Here is a 22,743-nt window from a genome sequence, read left to right on the forward strand (position 1 = left end):
AATCTGGTGCACTCAAAAGCTTCAAAAGGGTGTTTTTACTCTCAATGCATTCACTTAGTTAGAGCCCAGGAAGCACATATCTTAGAGGAAAATGAAGGAAGTAATATCTTTCCAACAGATCCTGACCTGTGTCTACATATTTTCAGGGTATTGTAAGAAGCTGCCCTTACAAAGCCAAATACTGACCTTTTAATCTCCCACAACTTCCCAGGAGGAAAAGAGCTTCTCTCTGCTTTAATAATGGTCAGAGCTGTCACTCTCCCCCGCAAAAAGAGCAAGCATAGCAAAAAAGCCAAGCAAACATTCACTGCTTACTATGAGGTTTTTATATTTGAGTTCTATGTTCCTGCGATGTCTCCATAAACAAATTCCTCACAGAAGCAGGCACAGGGAGTAGGTCTGACAGTGTGAGATTTTGACTTACATATGCTGTGAAGCGTTGGGGTAGAGCTCTGAGAACTGCGGTGCAGAATCCTCGGGGCCATGGGGTGCAGCGTGGCTGATGACCATCATTATGGGCCTATGGGGATATATCCTCTTAGACATTCTGAAGTAATTAATGCTCTCATTAGTGATTAGGTCTGTGAAGTAGTCCTGGAATACACGATTAACACAAAGCAAAAGTTACAAAGTGCATGATTAATTAGATCACATACTATCATGTTATTATGTTATTTTCAAGTCCTCATTAAAGTTCAGATCAGGAAGTAAAAGCATACCATCAAAGAGATGTATGATTTGAGGGAGCATAGGGAAGACTGAGCAGTAATTACTTTCTTAAGCAGGCAATGCCACATAAAATGAGACAGTATTTTGCAAATCAGATACAAGAGAAAGCATTAAGTAAATTTGATTACCAGATTTTGCTATATAATGCCAAGTAACATTTAAAGTGACAGACTGTAATGACAAAGATATGTTTCTTGAATTTCATTGATAAAACACTTTACAAGGTAATGGCTCCCAACTAACATTGACCCTTATGCTGGTTTTATGTTTACATAAACCTTTCTTGCACAGTCTTTGTTCAGACTCTACTTTCACATCTGTACAAAGTGGAACAGATTGCAAAAAATCTTTATCAAAGACATTGCAAATGAGAATGCAGGGTGCAGTTGAATTCCTGCGGGCTCTGTTCATTTAATTGTGCAACTTTAAGCAGTGCAGCTGCTGAGATTAAGGTTGTGACTCGCTAATAAACTGGCTTAACCTACAGCCAAGGTGGCAAATGGAAGCCTACAACGGGAAGGGAGGAAATGGAACTAAGAAAAAAAGATGAAAACTTAAATTAAACCACCTGCCACCTTAGAGTATTCACTGTTGGCCTGGAGGTCTAGTGCGAGCTTCATTGAGAAAGTGCTGAGACAATGTTTGTAATTTCAAGCACTTCCAGGCATGACTAATCTTATGTTGTGGATTCGAGGCCCCAAACAGCTGCAAAAGCAGAGCCTGAGGGACCAGGTCTGTGTCGCATGTCAGTGCTAGGACAAGCCCACCAGCTGTGACCTCCTCGCTCGCCCGCTCCCTGTCCCCCTGCCCCTTCCCCTCTCCTCTAGCAAACTTGGAGCACACACAGTAGCCCTGGCTGCTACAAACCCTGCAAGCATATGGAAGACACAGTGAGTGATATTTTAGTTTCCAAAATGGATAATGAGTGTGAGGCACCAGGGTTGTGATAATTTTGGGGTTTGTGGCCTGTTCAAGTGAAATGCCTATACGACTGCTCTCCCAAAGCATCTGATCCCCTTCTGCTTCCCTATTTATTCTAGCTACATACACTGTGTGTGTAAGGAATGTATAACTAACCAATACTCTTTATTTTCCTTTTTTTTTTTCTCTCTATAAATATATAATCAGTATCATGTAATTTCTATGGATGGGAAAATCAGAAACAGGCATTGAGAGCTTCCAATAAAATCTCATTACATGGGTCAGAAACCGCAGCTGCAACATCTGTATCATCTTCCTTGAGCTAGTCTGAGGAAATTCCAGATTGCTTTCTGCAGGCTGGAAAGTCTGAGATCTGTGCTCCTAACCCTTTCCGAGAAACTTCATGGCAGTGGGCAGGTCACCTTGGCATACTTTCCACACTTTGTCAAGAGCATAAACAAGCTCTGAACTTTTCCAGTGGCTGTGTTCTTGCGCTTATCTATTCTCATAGTCATATCCGGAGTCTGACACCACAGGCATACAGCCTTTCTTTGGTGTGCACTGTATAATGGAGCAGAACATTAGCTAAGGTTCCTCCTGTGGGCAGTAAGTGACAACACTCAGCAACTTTAAAGTTCAGTGGCACAAGGGGCACAATTATTTTGGGTAAAGGCTTCTATTTACTGTTTGATCCTGCCACCAAACCATCACTCTCTGGGAGAGAGGGAGGGAGGGTGGGAAGCAGGGAGGGAAGAACCACCAGACTCCACTGAAGAGCCCTGGGAAACTTTCTTCTGATGAATGATTAATATTCTCACATGGAAATTGATCCGCAATGCCCTGGAGAGAAAATGACATCTCAATTTCGTGGCTGTAGTTGGTTAAGTAATTAATTACCTGGTTAATTAATTATCTGAAAGCTATTTTTATATGGATTAATCATGCGGCATTTATGTGTCTGGAAAATACCTTTGCATAATCAAATCCATGCTTCTCTTTGTTACCATTGCGAGAAATGGTGTAATTATAGAAGCGAGAGTTCTTCACTAATCCAACCCACTCTCTCCACCCAGGAGGGATGTAGCTGCCATTGTATTCATTGAGGTATTTCCCAAAAAAAGCTGTGAAGTAAAAGAAAAAAAAAGAACACACACACACATGAGGCTTTGCAATCCAAGTCTTTTAGTCTGAGTCAAAAGAATGCATGAATGAAGAGAAAATGTGTTAGAATGAGTCAGAGTTGCTTTACCAAAAATCTTCCATTTATAGCTTAGAGGGTTTTGAAATTAAAATAAGTTATTTCCAGAATTTTATGAGAGTTGAAGGGGCCTTCATGACTCTACGCTTTATTCCTAATCTTTTAGAATCTGGTGCTCATGTTAAATGTTTTCAGGATTGTTGTTTTTTTTTTTGTTTTTTTTTTAGAAAGAGTATGTTGCCCTTGGTTTCCACTTGAATATGGAATAAAAACTCAGTGCCCAGAGGATACATCTGAGAAACACCTTGCGGTTTTAAGCAAGTTCTGTGATGTTTGAAACTTGGCTTCTGACTTGAAAGTTTGGGCTTGCTATCCTGGCTACATTTGCTAGTTTGATAAAAGGTTTGAAAAGTCCAGATCTCCATCCCACTGTGACACATTTGGGTAGAGCAAGAGAGAATGCCCACCCTGCTTTGCTGCCTCATCTTGTCTAAGGCAAAACTAACAGAGACAAAGGTTTGGAGGTGAAGCACCTCTACCTGGCCTGCCAAACTCTGTATTTTTTTCCATTAGGTGGCAAGTCAGAACCCACTCAGACTAAAAATTTTACCCTTTGTGGTTGGGCCCAGGAGGGTTTGTAAGCGCTCCTGCCAATTCCTCTGGAAGGAAGTAAGAAGAAAAGCAATCTCACAATGCAGAGGGCTCCCAGCTACCTGGAAGTGTGGACTGCCTATGCCAAAGATAAATAGACACCAAAAACCAGCCAACTGGCTTTGGGACGGAGCATTAATGTTGGCATGGAACACTGGCAAATGGAGCCGTGTTGCGTCTAGGGAGAGATGGGTATGGAAGGTCTTTAGCTGCCCATGTATGGTCTGTGGCCTGGATAGAATATTCAGTTCAGATGGCTCTGTCCTGCTTTTCCGCTGCCTGGGAAGTGCTGTGACAAAACACTGGATCAGGTCTGCAACTTGGATTTTTAAGTTATTATCTCCAGCTCAGTCTCAGCAAGTTACTCTGTGGGTGTCTCAGTAACTTCATTGTTTTCAATTATCTTGAGGTTTACAAGACCCTGGAGGGTCACCTGTGCCAGCAGTTCTGCTGCCTTTGTCCTCAGCAGTCTGCACACTGGTACTCCAGGTGCTTGCAAAATGAGAAACTCCTGAAGAGGAGGGAATGACAGAGACCTCCCCCTTTACAGGGACAGAGCTCCTCTGGGTAAGAGCTGCCTCCCTACCCTGAGAGTAGCCAGGACTACCTGCAAAGAGCTGCTGCCCAGACCTGCTGTCCGTCAGCTGGGCTGTGGGACACACCTCGAACCCCCGTACTTGTTTCCTACTAGGAAATGAAGTCACACTGGAAAACCTCACGTCCAACCTAGACACATTCAATCTAACCAAAAGAGCACTTTTGTGGAAGGCCTTAAATTATTCAGATCTGATTGATGTGGGCATGGGGAACTTCTTGGGAAAACTGGTGGAAAAATCAAAATGTTCATAATTAAGACTTGCCTGAGGCAACATAAATATGATGCAATCCAACTGTGGAACTGCCAAGCGTCACTAACCAGAGATTACAGTCATATATAATCTTACTTTCCTATACCACGTGGAATGTGACATATAAACAAGTCCTACAGACACGAGACCAGGCTTCCAGCTCTTCCTCCCACAGCCAGCAAGAAAGCAATCCAGCCTGTCTCATTTCTTCTCCTGAGGCCAACCAGAAGTCAAGAACTGTGAGGTGAAGAGGGTGACAGTGGGCAGGAAATATGTGCCCAGTACTGTTTTCTCCTGAAATGGATACCATACCTCTCTCTAAGGCAGCCAAACTTTCAGTCAGATGTCATGGGAAAGTATAAGGGTAAAGGCTGAAATACTGTAAGAGGGGAAGCTAAGGAAAGAGTAGAAGGGGAAAAGAAGTCAGAGAGAGACAGCAGTGAAGAAAAGTATGGGGGAGTGACTTGACTGAGAGAGAGGAAGCATTGTTGAGCCAAGCAAAACCAAGGACAGTCTGTGGTTACAGGGGAAATCTAAGGTCAGCCCTCCCAAGTGCCATTCCAGATTCACCAGCAGTGACTGTGCAACCCTGGGGAACCTCTGAGTGCCATGCTCATCAGTAGAGTGCTCTACAGCCAACCTGCCTCCCACAAACATCAGAGGCTTTCAAGCTGTGAAATGGGAGTTATGGCAATTTAGCACATAAGATGATTTGGTTGCCCCATTTATTATTAAGATTGACTTATACAGAGACCTGGACTCTGCTATTTACAGTCTTGCCAAACTTCAATCATTAGTGATGATAGTTTCCATGCTATCTGACTCAGGCTGCCATTTTGCACTATGGAACCTTTTAGCCAAACAGTTCAGCAATTTCCAAGAAAAAGGCTAGGGAAAAATAAACAGATTTGCCCATTTAAAAATCATTGTCAACCTTTTCTCTAAGAAGTCCTAATGTCTGTAGGTTTTGATGTAGTGCCTTTGTAAATAACGAAAGTGGCTGTGAAAATGTCTCAAAATGACCAAGCTCTGAAAAACTGTAGCACACAGATGATTAGGAAAGTCTTAATCCAGCTTCTCAGTTTAACATCACCATGGCATGTTCCTTTATGGACCTGAGAAGGTTCCCACAGTTTCAGTTTTGGCACTAAAACAAAAAGGCATCAGCTTCCTTCTCTCCTCTCTCTTTTGATATTTATTACCTGAGAGAAAGCCACCAGCATAAAAAGCAGAGATGAAATGACCTGGGGCATAAGGATGAGAACAGATAAACTGAATTTAGAAAAGGAAAGGGTGGCTTGGAGCTCGTGGGGGTCAATTCATCTTGGAATTTCCTTGCTTTAGATGACTTAGTTTTCTAACTTTAAAAATGTTTTGTTAGCTCCCTTTTGGCCCCGTGAACCCCATATTTTGGTGCATGCTATGAGACTGTGGATTGACAGCCTGAACCATTCACCTTTGTGTTGGCAATGATTTAGTATTTTATCATAAAAATAATCTCAGTGCTGTCAAGTTTTAAGCAACTCCCTGAATGACAGTTTGCAGAAATAGATGTTTCCCCCTGTTGCAGAGTAAATCAGTTCCCATGTCAAATGTGTAGCAAAGCCCTGAATACAAGCAGAAGCTCCAGTGGCTGTGGTAATGAATGGCATTTGCCAAAATGCTTTAACCAAAACTGGTTTCTTGGTCAAAAGCTCAGGAGGATATGAGTAACTATACAGATGAAGGGAAAAGCAAGGCTTTTACTGAAATACAAGAGTTCAGTCCCTGCACCATGCAGTTCTCTGAGTACCACTGAGTACTGGATAGAGGGAGTGAGCCAGATCTGGGGCCCTGCACCAACACTTAGTGTCTGGCTCTTCATGCTCTGAATGAAGACAAGTGCCAGAGTAAAAGGAAAGCATAGTAGTGTCCATGGGGCCAAATAACAATCAGCAAATAATTAGGGTGGGTGTCCTAGTTGTTTTCTGTTTAACCAGAGGACTGTAAACAATGAAAATACTATGGAATATGCCATAGAACTGCCCAGGAACTGACACTGTGATGTGCAAATGCTGGGTCTTCACATGCTTGGCTTGTCGACTCCCATCCTTAACTCAGGTGTAGTCCAACACCTGCTGAATTGCCCAAGTCTGAGTACTGACTGGGACGGCTAAGCTTTAAAAGCTGCTCACACTCAGCAGTTAGAGGGTTTAGAAAGCCATTTCTGCTTGTAATTAGTAAAATGGAGATTATGACTCAATAGGTAAAAGCCTCATTAAAAGTAATGCCATTTCAAGGGACATCTTTTCATTATTGCATGTAATGGCCCCCATAGGGATAACAGGAAAGATAAATGCCCGCTTTTGCATTTTAATAACACAATTTTTATCTGCATTCTGGCAGTTTTGCTAACTGTTCCCAGGACACATTGTTATTTTTTAATCACATGTAGTGTACCTTAATATATCAGAATAATTGTATTCTGTATGAGTATGTTCAATTAAGTTAATGCAAACAACAAGACATGGCATGGTGAACAGACATCTATGTATCTCTGGAGGAGCTGCAGAATATACATATTTGTACCTAATATGAATAAATGCCTTAATACAAATTTCTGTTTTCCATGTAGCAATTAACTAATGATTTCTGAACTGAACTGAGAGACCCAGGCGCTTGCAATGAGTGCAAGACAAAGAGAATGTGACCCAGGGGATCTCCGGAGTTTGAAGCCAGAATCCTTACAGCTGAATGTCATTCAAATTCTCATAATTCCTGGGACATTTTTCCCCAGCATTTTTTACAAGCAATTATGACTAATGTTTACAGTATTACACAACAGGGTTAGTCCTTTTAACTCCTGTCAACATTACTGGATTAGTGTACAGGTGAACTGGGCTACATCTACTAGTGGGACATCTCTGCACTTCCATGGATCAAAGGATGTATGTTTTACCCTATAACCCTGTTATTTGTTGAGGCTTATGGGAATGTTTCCGATTTAAAACAAACCCAAACCTTTAAAAAGGCACGCTGTAGAAAGGTTTAGTCACCGTGACCCAGACAACAGCTTTAAGTAGACAACCCACTTCCTTTAACAAAGTCAGGAAACCATTTACAGGAGTTGCAAAGCACTGTTTATATGACATTTCAGGTCTGACACACAGTGACTCTGTGCTTCCGGGGACAGAGTCCAGCATAGCTTCAACTTCCAGATTATTCCAGTAAATTCCTCCTTACTTTCTTCCCATTATGCAAGCCATAGATTCAAACTCGAGAAGTTTGATTTTTCCCTTCTGTTGAAAAATTGCAGAGGATTAGTGTATCACATCCTGGAGGTGCAGAAAGCCAGCTTAGTATGCCAACACCACCTAGGAAATGAAATAAGCATTGTCCCAAAAAAATGTGGTGAGGAGACTGAGGCACCAAGAGGTTAACCTTCAGCTAGACCTAAGTCATGAAGGAAGGCTGTGGCATTGCCAAGAATTCAGATTTCTCAGTTTCCAGTCTTGTAACTTAAATGCAGTAGAAAACCTCCGGTTTTCTTCTTTTTCTCCAGCTTTGTGGGTCTTTCCCAGTTGCTACCAGGTTTACCATTGCAACCAAAAAAGATCATTAAACATTTTATAACTCAGCAGTTGCAAAAGGCATTAGCCGATAACTTGATATACCAATTGTTAGACTGGGTGATATCTTTAACAAAGCCTGTATTATGGACCAAGCTGGTAGCACTTTCCAGTATTGATGTTGCCTGACACTTCTCATTATAAGATCCTGTTTTAGCTGCTTATAACTCTCTTGTACTTGGACTTAAATTTTCCACACTGGATGTCTGCTGCAAGCTGAATTTTTTCAAGCTTCTTAGCCCAAACAGTAGCCATCTTTGAGAACCGCAGTAATGGAAAAGGAATTGTGGTTAACATCTGAAAAAAATTATGTGAGATTTCATTTGATAGCACTTACATGCTCTGCACTGAGAGCAGGAACTCTGTCAAAGACATGATGGACTCTGTGTCAAGGAGGCATCTATTAAAATCCTTTGGAAAAACTGCTGCAATTTGCATATGCTGGAGATCAGGACACCTCAGGACATTATTCCCTGTCCACCTGTGAGTGGTGTCAGTAGGTGGGAGAAAGTTGATTGAAATGCAGAGGGCAGGAGGTGACCAGATAAGGACAAGTAGTCTGGGGAACAGCAGGGAATCCAGCAAAAGAGCTAAGGGAGGGGGAAAAGCAGTGGGGGTTTGGGAGACCAGGACTTACAATGTCATCCAAGAAACTGGACAATGAAAGGAGAAAGAAGCTGACTGACAGGGGGGGTGGGAGAAGCAGATTTACTGATCAGGCTGGGAAAGAAGATCGCTAATGGTAAGCAGTGGGAACAGGACATATCTGTCAAGAACTGACTGGACCTGGGAGGGGAGGGAGGAAGGGAATGACTTGAGGACAGACAAGCAGGGGGACAAGGCTCAGAGCAGAGGCCAAGGTGATGTCTTGGAGGGCCGGAAAACTGGGATGAGAAAACCGAGGAGTGGACACTGCTCTGCTTAACGGGGAAGGATGAAGAGAGACATAAGTGCTTTCGGAAAGCAGGGAGGACACAACAGTGTCTGAAAGGACTCCTGAGTCTCACTGTTACCTACCTATTATCAGACATCTGAAAACCTATAGCTGCATCCCTGGCCCAACGTATGGGATAAAAACCCACCTCAGTTTCTCAGCAAGTGAGCAGTTGAGTATTGCAGAGGGGATCTGAGACTCCCATCCTTGCAGATGCCAGCACCATGTCTCTTGATAGAACTAGTCTCTCTTTTTAAACTGAGGAAATTTCACCCTCCAAGAAGGGGTATGTTATTATGCAGTTAAAGACTATAATTTGGCCATGTGAACAAGAGATGAAATGGTTCCACAGACAATGTTCTACCCAGATTTTCCTAAATGAAGCACTTGAATGCATAAACTTGCTAAAAGACTTTCAGTATATGTTTTCTGTATGATATTTAATAGCATAGAATTCTGCTTTAAGCATAAGTAGGCAGATAGGCTGTGGTTTTTGATGAGGTTCTGGACAGAAACCAAAAAAAGTTTCACTTCATATGATACCGTAGAACTAGAAAATCCTGCGTGTTATCCTTTTTGGCCTTTTTCCTCTTCTACATTTCACTTTTTGTGACTATGTGCATTTATTTAGCATATATCACTTTCATTTAAACATTTTTATTTGTTGACTGAAAGTGCAAATTATTCAGAAAAGTGCGGCATGTTTTTAATTATTTAAAATATTTATAGACTAAATAATGTCTGATGCTTCCCAGACTCTTTTATACCAATAAAGGAAGAAACTGAAAGCCCAGAGTTCTCTTTCTTTTTATTTTCACTTTAGAAATAATCTGAAAACCAGGACTCATTCTCTGCTCACTCATTCCCACCTCTGTATCATACTCTGCCACTCTCTCTGCTTTGAAAGGGTACATGAGGCAGGATATAAATTAGGTCACTGAAATGATGCAGATTAAAAATAGCATGTGCTGGCAGTGATTTGTGCTGTAAGTCTGTGAACAGGAAACACACTGGCTTTGCCTCCAGAGGAAACGTATTGTCTGCCCACACCTTCATGAGGCATAGCTTTTGCTCCCTTTATGAAAGATTAACTTGCCCCTGTGTGTCAGAAGGGAGTGGTGCACAGTTTAAATACTCCTTAGCTTTCAGTCTCCTCTAATATTTGTGTTTTATTAGTTCTTTGGTCATTAGACTAAGAAATGTACCCATAAGTGACAGATGTCAATGGACACGCTGATGTGTATGTACTGTTGAACACATTAGCTAGTTGTCAACCAAGTGACCATTTCTGTTCATCACTACACAGAAGTCTGTGACTAATGTCAAAACATACCAGATAAAGGCATCTTGGTGTCAAGTCACTTCTTGAGTTTTGAGTTTTGCAAATGCAGCCACTTAGGAATTAATGTTTGAGCTGCTTAACTTTGCAATGCTAACATTTTTTTTTCTCACAAAAGGAGGAGAATGACCTCAGAACACTCATATGCATGACTCTTGAACGTTTTTCTAATCAGCTGATACATTTGAGCAAGAAATAAAATACTGGGAAATACATTTTCCCAAAGATAATTTGAAAAAGCATAAGCAAATAATTGCCTAATTTGGTGATCCCTGTTCTTTCAGGTGAGATTCTATAAAGAGAGAGTATCATGCGTTTGGCATGATGTTGTGAGGCTGTCAGCAGCTGCTGAGCCAACACAGATTCCCATTCTCTCCTGCATGGTTACGCTTCCTATGAAGGGCTACGAGGGGTGAGGATTTGAATGTAGCAATTTTACAAAGCAACATTAAGCAGAGAGGGTTTTGAATGTGTAGGTATGTTAAGTCAGGGTAAGGATTTTAAACTTGTATTTCTTTTCATATTTGCAAAGGGAGGAAACTTAAGCTGGCAAAAATGTAAAATCCTGCAGCATACAAAGCGTGACACACTAAGAACAAAACGCTCATTATATTTATGTCTTCTGGATACTGGCTGTTCTCATGTGATGGTGTTGTCTTCTAAAGTACTAAGATTATGCTTGCCTACTTCTCAGTTGTTAAGATGTAGCACAATTCTTTCCTACTGGAGGAAGCCAAGGCTGAGGTAGTACACTCCTGGGATTTGTTTGTGTAGGTGAAATGCAGTGGGAAGTGGCAACAGTAAAGGGCACATCTGAGAGGCAAGACTACATGTTGTAGGACTGGGGCAGAACAGAACAGGAGAGCAGAAGGTAAAGAAAGTGTAAGGCTGAAAGAACAGCAAACCAGCCAATACTCTGGAAAGCATAAAGCAAAATCTCTAACTTCTGCATCTAATAACCTTACGAATTAAATTTCTAAATCTAAGTAGCTGAAGGGATATCTACTGACATTTAAAACTATGAAAGAAAACTTCTTAAGCTTTTCTCACAATTTCCACAAAATTTGAGTGTGACTCTTTTTCCTCTTTAGTATGAATAGCTGGAATCTGTGTAATTAAAACAAATGTGTCATCTGTCTGAAGCTCTCCAGAGTTGCTTTGTTTTCTCTTTCTACCTATTTATTGTGTCTTCCATGCTATTTCCTACAAATTCTAGTTTAACGTTACCAGTTTTGTGGACTTTCAACTGCGCAGTTGGCTCACTGCTGCATTAGCATACAGCTTGTGAATAAGGGAAACTGTAAACACTGAAACATCCTTAAATGTTTAGGGATTTTAAAAAATGATAATTACAAGCAAAAGTGATTTTGGTTTGGCAGGGATGTTTCTGAATACTGTCTGCCCTGCTAGTGCCCAGCACAGTTCGTGCCCATGATTTAGTACTAATGTATAATCTTCAAAAAGGGATGTTTCCATCAAATTCAACATTGCCTTTAGGTTACATCAGAGTAGAAGAGTAAATTAGAAAAAGGAAAGAAAAAAAAACATTCTGTTCTTTGCCAGGTTTTCCCAGTGGGCTCTAATTATAACCGCAGTTTATTAGAGCACATTTCAGACCTCTCTTTAAATGGCCTGCTGTGCTTGTGTGGAGTCCTCGTGGCTTCAGCAGGACTCCCCTCATAACAGTCTGCCCACATGTGATCAATCACAATGCAGGGGGTTTAGTTAACACTAGAGCAGGTTTAGACAGTGAGTGCCTTAGAGATACTGAAAACTATTTGGACTGAAAAGAAGTGAGGACACTATATAAACAGTACCCCACCCATTTATTTCCACTGACTTATATAATAATTTGATCCTATGTAAAAAGTGGGAGTTGAATTCTCATCATTTCAGAGTACCAGGTTGGAGGTATTGTACATTGTCTCATTTGGACTGGAGCTCTCTAGTCAAGTGCCTTATCAGGACTGTCACTAGACTGCCCTGGGTCATTCACTGCTCTTTCTCTGTCTCAGTTTCCCATTGAGAGGGTTACTGATTTACTTTCAAAACATGTAGAAATGCACAGGGCAAGTGCCCATAACATCTGCAACATCAAACCAGAGTCACTACCAGCCTATGTGGGGTGTAGCCACTCTCTCTCCACAATTCTCTCATTTTCACTCCCAATTATTTTTGACTTCCAGGTATCCTTGAGTCATTATAATTTTACTAAACTTTCTAGCTGTGAAGTGTAGATTATTACTTGGCTAGCACACTTTTGATGACTTTTTAATAAGGCAACAGTATCCTTGAAAAATATATTATAAGATCTGCTGTTAATTAAGCTACCACCTGAAAAAAATAATTGTGGCTTAATTAGTAGGTAGGCTCATCTTACAAGGAGTAAAAAGTTAAATCTTCGAGGCCATGGTATTTTGGGTCAAACAATGTACCTTGGTCAGAATCGGAGTACTTTCATTTGTTTCTATTTTCTTTTACTGCTTCCTGCCCTCTGTTAGAACTCACCTACCCTGATGTTCTGTCTGCCTGCCTCTGGAATATGACTTTTTTTCTTTTCTTTTTTTTTTTTTTTTTTTTTTTTTTTTTTTTTTTTTTTTTTTTTACCCCTATTTACTTTCAACATAAGAGGGTCTAGTCTGTGTTTGGTAGACATCTCCACATGCCCTCATAACGCAAGGCAGTGCAGAAGATACGTCCAAAACAGTGTTTACCCGCAGAAGGGCAGAGACGGTTGGTGACAGAGCTCTGTCACTAGCTCTGTCCAGTTTATGTGTGAAGCATTTAGTTGTGCAAAGCAAAGATGACGAACCAATAAGATAGTAAATTTTAGGAACATGAAAGCCAGGTCCTGCATGAAGCATCCATTTATCAAGCAGAAAGGATTTCTGAGACATAAGTCATGAGACAAAGCTTATATTTTAGGTCAAATTCAGCACCTTTTCTAGCAGTGATTGCCAATCCTCTCTTCCCTCCTATTTTTCTTCAAAGCCTTCAAAGAGATTTAGCAGTGCTGTACTCAGATGACAACTTCACTGAGACCAGCTTAACAGAGACTGAAGTACTATTCCACGCATGGGTCAGAGCCAACACCAGGTCCAGAGAAGTTAAAGATTTGTCTCGTTTTGCTTTTTACACAGGAAGCAGAAGGTCTCCAGAACTACAGATGCAGAGAGATGGAAGAAAAAAGAGTGAACTGTCTGTGTGGTGAAGAAAAGATGGTAAACAGGCAGGTAAGTTTGAGGCACTGGATACAGCAGCATTAAGAGATTTAGGACGAGTAGACAGCATGGAGACATTTGCCAGCTATATGTTTTGAAAGCAATCCATTCTTGTGCCTAAGCTGCTGATAGAAACAAATCTCTTTGCTGCCAGTTACATTGTAAGGAAGGCAGTTGGCACCAAAATCTGTGCCTTGCTGGTTCTGTAAAGGGGAGTCTTTGTAGCTGAACGATACTTCTGGACAAATTGCCCTCTGATGACCTCACACAACTCCGGTACCTTGTGAAGGGGAAGTCAGGCTGGAGCCTAACTTGTCTACAGATTGAATCTTAGGGGATAGGTGATGCAGAAATGAATCGGGTTTTACATCAAGCCAAAGCATAGATGAGAGGAATAAGAAGAGTTCTTTGTAGACAGGAAAGGGATCTCTTGACTATGGAAAACCACCAGGAATTTACAAGAAAACTATCAAATCTTATTGGTGAGCAGTAGAACAATCCTTCTTAAAGCATGTTTCTATTCCTTTTAAGAAAATGCAAATGAAATATCGCCCCATGGCAAAGTTTAAATTATACCATTCACCTTGTTTCGCTCCCATGACAGGCACTCCACTCCTGTGAGGTCTTTGGCACCAGTCCCCAGCCTGGCCCTGACATCTTCTTCCATAACTGTTAGCAGCTGTCCACAAGCAGGCCATAATACTGACCATAATCACGGCTGGAACTGCCAGTTCAGACCCACAATGCCACTAAAATGCACCTCTTTCACAGTAAGTGTAACTGCCCAACAGCTTATTTTCCACCTGGGACATCCAAATGTGAAATATGCTGCTTCACTGCAACTGAGCTTCTTTACACGGCTGTTACTGCACATGTCGACCATCAGGCAGTACTACCCTCCCTCTCCATAACATTCAGCCTCTGCTCTGCATAACCAATTTGGGACAATAAGTTGCTTCTGTTGTGGTTTAGCCCCAGGCAGGAACTAAGTACCATTCAGTTGCTCACTCACTCCCCACCTCCCATCTCAGCTGGATGGGGAGAATAGGAAAGTAGGTAAAATCCACGGATTGAGATAAGAACAGTTTACCAATTGAAATAAAATGTAATAATAATAATGATAATAAAAAGGGAGACAACAAAAAGAGAGAGAAAAATAACCCCTCAAAAAACTCCCAAACCTCCCAGTGATGCACAGTAGTTTTTCATCACTCAGTTATCAATATACAGACAGTTTCTATGCAGCAGCCCCCAGCCAGCTTTTCACACAGTTTATGGACTGAGCATGTTGCCATAGAGTATGGAAAATCCCTTTGGCTGGTTCAGATTAGCTGTCCCAGCCATGTTCCCTCCCAAATTCTTGTAATCCTCCAGCCTTCTTGCTGTCTGGGCATGAAAAGCTGACAAGTTCTAGAGTTAGTACAAACACTACTTAGCAACAACTAAAAACTTCAGTGAACACACTGAATCAAGATTCAGTGATCAAGATTACTCTTGTGCTAAATCCAAACCACGACACTATACCTGCTACTAGGAAGAACACGAACTCTATCTCAGCCAAAACTTAGTTTCATTTTAGGCAGTGATTTGAGACTGACTGCTGAATATGTTGTCTCCCCCTTAAACGAAGAACTGCTGTTGATTTGTCTCTTACCTGTTCTATACCCAGTGTTATTGAGATATACGGCAAAGGTACGTGGCTCGTGAGTAGCCTGCCATGAGGGAGAAGAGCAGTTTTCATTGTTGGTGTATATGTTGTGGTTGTGCACATACTTCCCAGTCAGCATTGAGGAACGTGATGGGCAGCACATCGGGGTTGTTACAAATGCATTGATAAAAGAGGCACCTCCGTTCTCCATAATCCTTCTGGTTTTATTCATCACTTGCAAGGACCCTGCAAAAAGAGGTTCTGATCATCACTGTACTGTAAAAACTTGTTTGAATATATTGGCTGTTATAATGCTATTAAAAGTAAAGTATCAGTGACTGCTTGCCTTTGAACATCTGTATGCTCTACTCTGTAGCTTGGGTATTTTAGGAGAAAAGATCAGATTTTTATTACATCACCAAAAATATTTTACAGGATTCAGGAAAGACTGAGTTCTTTTTTTTTGTCATGCTCCAAAACAAAGTTAAAATATGGACTAATCTAAGAGTAAAAACGGAATCAAATTCACAGGTTAACAGTTCTTCAAATGCGGCTTTAGGAAAACAGTATGTTACACAGAATGAATTATTAATTGATGTACCAGTAAAATATGAAAAATGCTGACATTACCAAAGAATATGTTAATATTCTTTCAATTTTATCAGATGACCAAAGAGAGAGAGAGGAATGGGGTAAAGCAGGGAGTGAGAGATGGAGGGAGGAGAAAGAGAGAATAAGTGGCAATTTTTCTAAAGGAAAGTTTCTGTGGACACAAGATCAATGTGTCTGGCTCTGATACTAAAGCACTCTGCTCAAAACCAGTTTTGGGGGGTAAATACGGATGCAAAATTATTGGCAAAATGCAGCACCTTTGTCAGGAAATTGCACTGATACTGTTTAAAGAACAAAGACTTTTTTTGCATCCTTCAAAACATCTCTATGAACAGTAAGGTTAGATAGGCAGGGTTTGCAGATTTCTGATTGCAGAAAGGCTGAACAGCCCCAGATAGGGTCTGTCAGTATTTGTTGACAGCTGTCAAAGTTTATTCTTTCTGTTATTCAACAGAGCAGAGATTGAAGGGAGAGGGTCAACCGTGAATATGTCAGTATGTGCCCAGGAAACAGGTTTGTGAATTGTAATACTTGCACAATTTTGGTGGTAAAATAAAGGTTTCTGAAATTCTACTTTCTTTTCTTATTCTTTGATTTTAAAATTTTGCACAGTTGACAGTAGTTGTTTTATATTTGAATCCATTGATTCCACTGATAAAACTGATAAAACAAGAGTTTTTCTTGATGATTTTGTTTGTGTTGCTTAAAATCAAATTAAAAAATGTTTTAAAGCAACTGATGGCTGTAAAACCATAAAACTCCAAAGGAAGCTCAACTTTAGGTGTAAGCAGCAAAATATTACAAATTATTTTATGCATGCTCTGTTTTGGTTTTGGGCTAAGGAGTTGGTGCTGAATATGAAAACTTCTGCATAAAAATATTTGTTTAAAAAGAAGAAGAAGCAGTAGGCTCTTTAGCATTTCATTGTGAAATGCCAGGACCTGTGTCCTTAAGGATACATTTAATACCGTGCATACAATTCACCATAATTTTAGGCCCTTCCTCTTTCACAACCCTTATTTTTTAAAAGCAAAACATCTGCATTTGTGCTTTCCTGAATCCCATGTACTTAGGGATATAGAGAAGTAGAAGAGTAACTGAGAGGTCCCTGAGCACAAAAGGTCTCCATTTACTTGAGTGGGAGCATTTCACTGGGTTGTTGAGATTGTCCTTGTTCTACATCTCTTGATCTTGGACTCCAGGCTGACTTTTTCTTTTTTCTCTTTTTTTTTTTTTTTTTTTTTTTTTTTTTTTTTTTTTTTTTTTTTTTTTTTTTTTTTTTTTTTTTTTTTTTTTTTTTTTTTTTTTTTTTTTTTTTTTTTTTTTTTTTTTTTTTTTTTTGGTTTTCTTTTGGCCATAGCTCTTCCATTTCTGAAAAGTCACAGTCTGTTACTGAGAACTCAGCTGTAAAGTGCTGCAAGGTGCTCAGACAGAAAGTGTGCTGTTCAGGCACCTTAATGCATGGTAACTGCAGCAGAGCTGGTCTGCACTTTTCTGCCTCTATGTATTATAAATGAGTAGCTGTTAGAGCACTTCCTTATTCTTCCAGCTTGTCAGTCCTCTGCTCTTGCAAACCTGCTGTTTATTACTCAGTTTTCCCTCCAGGTATGCACTTACTGACACCGATAATAGATTTAGCCCCTCTGGAAATTCTGGAATAGAAACTTCAAAGCAGGTGAGACTTCCTCATTTGGAAAACAAAACACTAGTAGGAGATAAAACTTGCTGATACGAGTTATAATCCTTTGCTGTCTGTAGCTCTCCCCACAGCTTGTGCTCTTTACCATCTGGCCCACAGTCTTCAGGGCATATGTACTCAGGTGCTGTCTGTCAGCAGGACACTTGTGCTCTCCATGACCGATTGGGGAGCACCTGAGGGGAACCAGATAACTGGGAACGGCCACTTTGGACACAGAAGTTAGCAAGTTTTGTCAGGCAAGAAATTCAGTGTCATTTCTCAATCTATCCTCATCTATCAAGATAGATGTTTGGTAACCAAAGTTTAGTATGAAGTCTTCAAGTTGCTATGGATTTTCATCACAGGTGGGCATCTCTACAAAGGGATAGCTAGAAGCCACCTTGTCTCTATACGGATTGTGTGCAAGGCTCCAGGAAGGTAATAGACTTTCTCAGATCTCAGCACATATCCCCATTTTTTCAGCTTATGTGTTTTAGTGCTTTAGTTCAAGCGAAGATGGAAAGCAAACCAGGCAAATTGTGCCTCATGTGATGTATCTAGATGATGCTGTGATCTTTTCACCCAGCTCTACTCAGTGCATGGGTTATATGGATTTCACTGGATGGTGCATTAGGTTGTTAGCAAGGGTTAGAAACACTAGAATTACCAACACATTCATTAGCTTTGACTTCTTTCTGACTTTATGCAAGATATTATTTACAGTGAGGATTATAAGAGCAATTGGGGGGCGTCATGTTTTGAGGTACTGATGTGTGCAAAAGAAAAGAGAATCTGGAAGACAGGGGAAGACTAAAGAGTGAGCAAAATGTTGGACTGAACAGAGTACAGCCCTGAACACAGTAGGAATTGGGGACATTGCCCCGAAAACCTCAGCATGTTGTCTCCATCAGGGAAGTAGTTCTGGGTTCTGGGAGCTGGTGATTTGCCTTGAGCGAGGTGCTGATTCACCTCAGTATTGGGCAGTTATTTCCCTACCCTCAGGATCTTACAGGGGGAAAGAAAGTGCATGGTGGCACAATTTAAGAACTAATTTCCCAGTGTGAGATCCCAAGTATTTGCTGAGTTTCTCCAAGAGCTGTGGGGCCAGGCGGCTTCACACCACTTAAGTTGCCGTCTACCAGATCTATAATATTCTTCCTCTGTGACACATTTCTCTTAGCATAGATAGAAAGTGACTGGAGTTGTGGAGCAATTTGTGGGTTTTATCTGATAAATGGAATAAGGCAGCAATTCTGCCGAACTTCTTTGCACTTAGAAAGTAAAACTCAAGGGGATGGTGCAGATCAATAGGAAGATGTGCATACTCCTTTGAGTACTAACTAAATTGAGCACTAACTGTCTCTTGCAAATTTTACTTTGTATAACTCCTCTGTATATCATTTGTACTCAGGCAGATGAGTATTTTGGTTCAATGTTTATACATGCTCTGGAGACAAATCCTTCCTGATTGAAGTCTATAACGTACCTTATACGCTTTTATGTTAAGGTATTAGTTTAGAATAGCTTTTAGAAATGTTCCTGCTGGGAATACAATAGCAAATAATTGACATTGAGAGACTTTCAGTCTTGTGATTTTTGGATACCAATACCTAAGTTTTATTCTGTCTGTGGCAGAAAGTGTTACTTCCCAATGACCTTTGGGAAATTTAAGCTTTTTCTTAGGAATCAAAGAAGAGCAAGGGGAAAATTCACACATGGAAAACAGTTTGCCTTTATTTTTCAAATATGTGGAATGATTTATTATCAGAAGTGCGAATAACGCAGTACAGTAAGTCTTGGGGCTGAATCCTGTTTCCTGTGAAATGATCTATGAGAAGGGGAAACCTGTGTCTTCATTCAGTGCAGTGAGAATGCATACACACCCAGGCTATTCCTCAGCTGCCTGCTAATGGGGGCCAGCATGCCCTGTGAACATTCAGAGCAGCTTTCAAAGAGAGGAGCTCCCAGTATGAACAAAGTGACGTGCCACATCCTTCCTCCTCTTTCACCACTTGCAAACCTTCTTGCAAGACTGAAGACAGCAAGTTGGTAACACTGTTCAGAGACATGTGTCTGCTGACCTACCTTCCCCAGTGCCCTGGAGAAAGCAGGCTCTTTCAGACCACAAAAAAGGAAGAAATTACTTGACCCTTTTAACGGAATTTTTCAGAATGACTCTATCAAGAAAAGGTGCATTCCCATTGTAATAGCTGTATTTTAGGCCAAAAATAGAGCTGGGAACAGCTATTCAATATGCAGCATGCCTAAACACAGCAGACGTTTGAAAGAGTGGGAAATAAAAAAAGATAGGATGTGCTCAGATCTAAAGGCCTGGTTTTGGAGCTCTGCTACATAGAAGTACCCACATTCAGTCACAAAATATAGTTTATTAATTATGTCCTCAGAACCCTGAAAGGCTGTGAAATTATTATTGCATCATGGCAAATACAAAAATGCTAGCAACTAAAGAATTGCTTTTAGATCCAGACCACTTTTTGTCTGCAACTTTCTGTTTAAAAGTATGTGATTCTAGAACAAATTAACTCTTCTAAGTTTCCTGGAATGAAGCATTTTTAGTTTTCAATGTAATTTTGTTTAGAAATTCACTATACTTCTGTTAAAAATATGACTTTCATTAAAAAACAAAACAAAACCACACAAACAACCAAAAAACTAAGAAGGCAGGATTCAATTTCAAATTAACTTGCTACTTTTTCACCTTTTTGATCTCACATCCCACCCCAAACCCAAAATATTTGCTTGGGGGTAACCTAAATTGATCCTCTTTCTCTCCTTGATTTTTTTCATTTTGAGCAGTGAACCAAAAAATCAGCTATATGCACAACTACCATTAATATCTTTCTAAATTTACTTAATGGAAAACATTCAAAGGCCTCCTGAAACATCATCCAAGTGTTTTAATTTTTTCCACCCTAAGAAGAATATGTGAAAATCACTTCTGGCTAGTATGTGCAGGTTGTGCTCAGATATTTAGTATACTTGTGAAAGCAAAACTATCATATTTTATGCATAGAGCATAGTCTTAAAGCAGATGGATTTTAAATAGTCAATAATGCATAATACTTCATATAATGCACAAAAATATTAAGACTATGTCCTGAGATGAGACCTGTTTGTCTGTGTGCATAAACACGTCAGATGACAAACATGCCTGTGACAATTATGTGGAGACAGAAATACCTATACAGCATTGAGGGAAAGGTTGACCTCATTAGGTTCAAATTTTTAAATGCTACAGAAAATCATAAAGAGAGAAAGGGCTTTTGATGCAAGTTTTTTACCTTTATGTCCTCGCACGCATTATAAATCCTTTTGTGGTGGTGATTAAAGCCTTCCATGGTGGATTTTGATAGGAATGTACTTCCTAAAGTCTGTAACTAGATGTCATGAATACCATTAAATAATACTTGTTAACTCATTTTCCAAACTTGTCCCACACTCTGATATTGTTTCAGGACCATCACCTTCTCTGAATTTAAAGCACTTTTTTCTTGGCAGAAATTACTGCAAGACACATGACAAAATGTAGTAGCAAATAACAATTATTTCTCACCTAGCTCCACATCTTGATCATCTGTGAGTACAAGGATGATATTTGGTCTGATATTTTTTCGCTCCTGCTGCACACGTCCTCTGAATCTTGGGGACTTGATGGTGGAACACTGACTTGTTAACAATTCAGTACTGAGCACTGCCAAGATCAGCGCAAACCAAGAAGACTTCATAGTAGTTCCAGTATTTCAATGAAAAGACTGATCCAGAAGTGTCTGAGCTCTAGTTTTCAAGCCTGTAGGGACAAAAAGAAATTCTGTTCAAGCAATAAATAAACTTTCAGTCATACAGTGAAAGGAGGACACTTAGGGAAGTCAAGTCTGACACATACCATTTAACATGATTATAAGCTATATTGTTGAGTAAGAGGTTTATTCTGTCATTTTCTAGGAATAAACTCTGTCATTCTCCAACTATGCTTTCTCAAAAAATTTTTGCTTGAAGTCATGCCATTGCCTGCATTTTGTAGGCATGACTTCTGGTATATGCCTCACAGTGCTCCTTCTCCTACACCCCACGCTTCTTTTTATGCAGTTTGTTCCTTATATTCAGTACCTGGGTGCAGTAAAAAATTGCCGGGACGCAGACGTGTTCAGAACATCTGTAGGAGGAGCCCTGTGAAAAGGAGAAAGCAGAAGGCTTGTCAGTCAAAGACCTCAGTACTGTGGCTGTGCTTCAAAGTCTGCAGAACTGTTTGTTACACCTTCTTTTTCTGTCCTGAAAGAAAAGAGGAGAAGAAAAATTGCATTCCCCCTAGCTCTCCTACTTAATTTAATACCATACCTATGCAGGGGTTAGGTGGTACCTTGACTGCTAGAGATAAAGGACATACATCTCATGTCATCAAACAGAGGTGCTTTTCCAACATTTACAGTCAGATTTATAGTGAGGTTCTGAGAATAAGAGTTAATTCCAGGGTATGGCACCTGGCGAGCAATAAAGCTATTTTAACTCACCTGCATGAGTGACTAAACCCTTCAGAAGCAGAGGGGAGAGCATGGCTCTCATTTGTAATCTGCATTAGATCACTACACGAAAAGTCATCTTCCCACTGACAACACAGCTCGTATTAAGTGACAGTCCATATGATCTTACCCAGCATTGTGAAGGAGTGTAACCATCCCTCAGTCAATCAACGACAGACATGAGCGCCTCATCCATAATGCACGGTACCTCTGCCACAGCCTCTTCCTCGATACTCCACTTCCTGACTTGGCTCAGTATGTTATTAGAACCCTCACTCCGTGCCTGTCAGTCAAACAGCCTTGCTTTTGTAAGACCTGCTGCAAGCACAGAGGCTTGGCTTTGCTGCAGCAGATTTAAACCTGTGACTGAAAATGACTGATTGGTCTGGGGAGGAAGGGGCAGCCACTTACACTTTAACATTTTTGGCATTACTGACTGAAGCTCTGCAAAGCGGTTCTGTAACACAAGGGAAGGGAGGGAATATCTGGGGGCAAAAAGGAAGAGGGAGGGAAGGAAACCATGGAGTCATGCCTGTTCCCTCCAGGGTATTGACCTGCCACATACGCTTCTCCTGTTTTTATTGTGGGACCATGGATAAAGCATGGTGATATCGGTCAATTAAAAAAACCTCAAAAAAACCACGCCAGCCCAAGAACAATCAAGAATTCTGCCCAAGGGGAAGACTGCATGGGAACTGGGGTGCGCCTTATATAATTAGCATAATGGAGCATAAATCACGAGGAGATCTGTGCACCCACACCTGAGACTTCATATTCAGACATGCAACATGAACTGCAAACAGACTAATAAGCAGAAA

General features: G+C 40.6%; 1 protein-coding gene across 5 annotated transcripts in view; it reads right to left on the reverse strand.

The window, feature by feature from the left end:
• SULF1 (sulfatase 1) overlaps positions 1–22,743 on the reverse strand; it is a 97,998-nt gene that overhangs the window by 40,410 nt on the left and 34,845 nt on the right. For 4 of the 5 annotated variants that reach the window (XM_027905211.1, XM_027905212.1, XM_027905208.1 and 1 more), the window contains 5 exons: positions 21,516–21,575; positions 20,962–21,195; positions 15,104–15,343; positions 2,620–2,771; positions 425–594 (listed from right to left, as the gene is read on the reverse strand). In XM_027905211.1, coding sequence (XP_027761012.1) covers positions 425–594; positions 2,620–2,771; positions 15,104–15,343; positions 20,962–21,133 — 734 coding nt within the window. In that variant the 5' untranslated portion in view covers positions 21,134–21,195; positions 21,516–21,575. Of the gene's footprint in view, positions 1–424; positions 595–2,619; positions 2,772–15,103; positions 15,344–20,961; positions 21,196–21,515; positions 21,576–22,055; positions 22,093–22,743 lie in introns of those variants that run through there. The other variant, XM_027905210.1, reaches the window with a different exon arrangement.

This window comes from Empidonax traillii, unplaced genomic scaffold (genome assembly GCF_003031625.1).
Source record: "Empidonax traillii isolate 1590-97213 ecotype Southwest subspecies unplaced genomic scaffold, ASM303162v1 scaffold1130:size175532, whole genome shotgun sequence".
In the NCBI taxonomy this organism is placed as follows: Eukaryota; Metazoa; Chordata; class Aves; order Passeriformes; family Tyrannidae; genus Empidonax; species Empidonax traillii.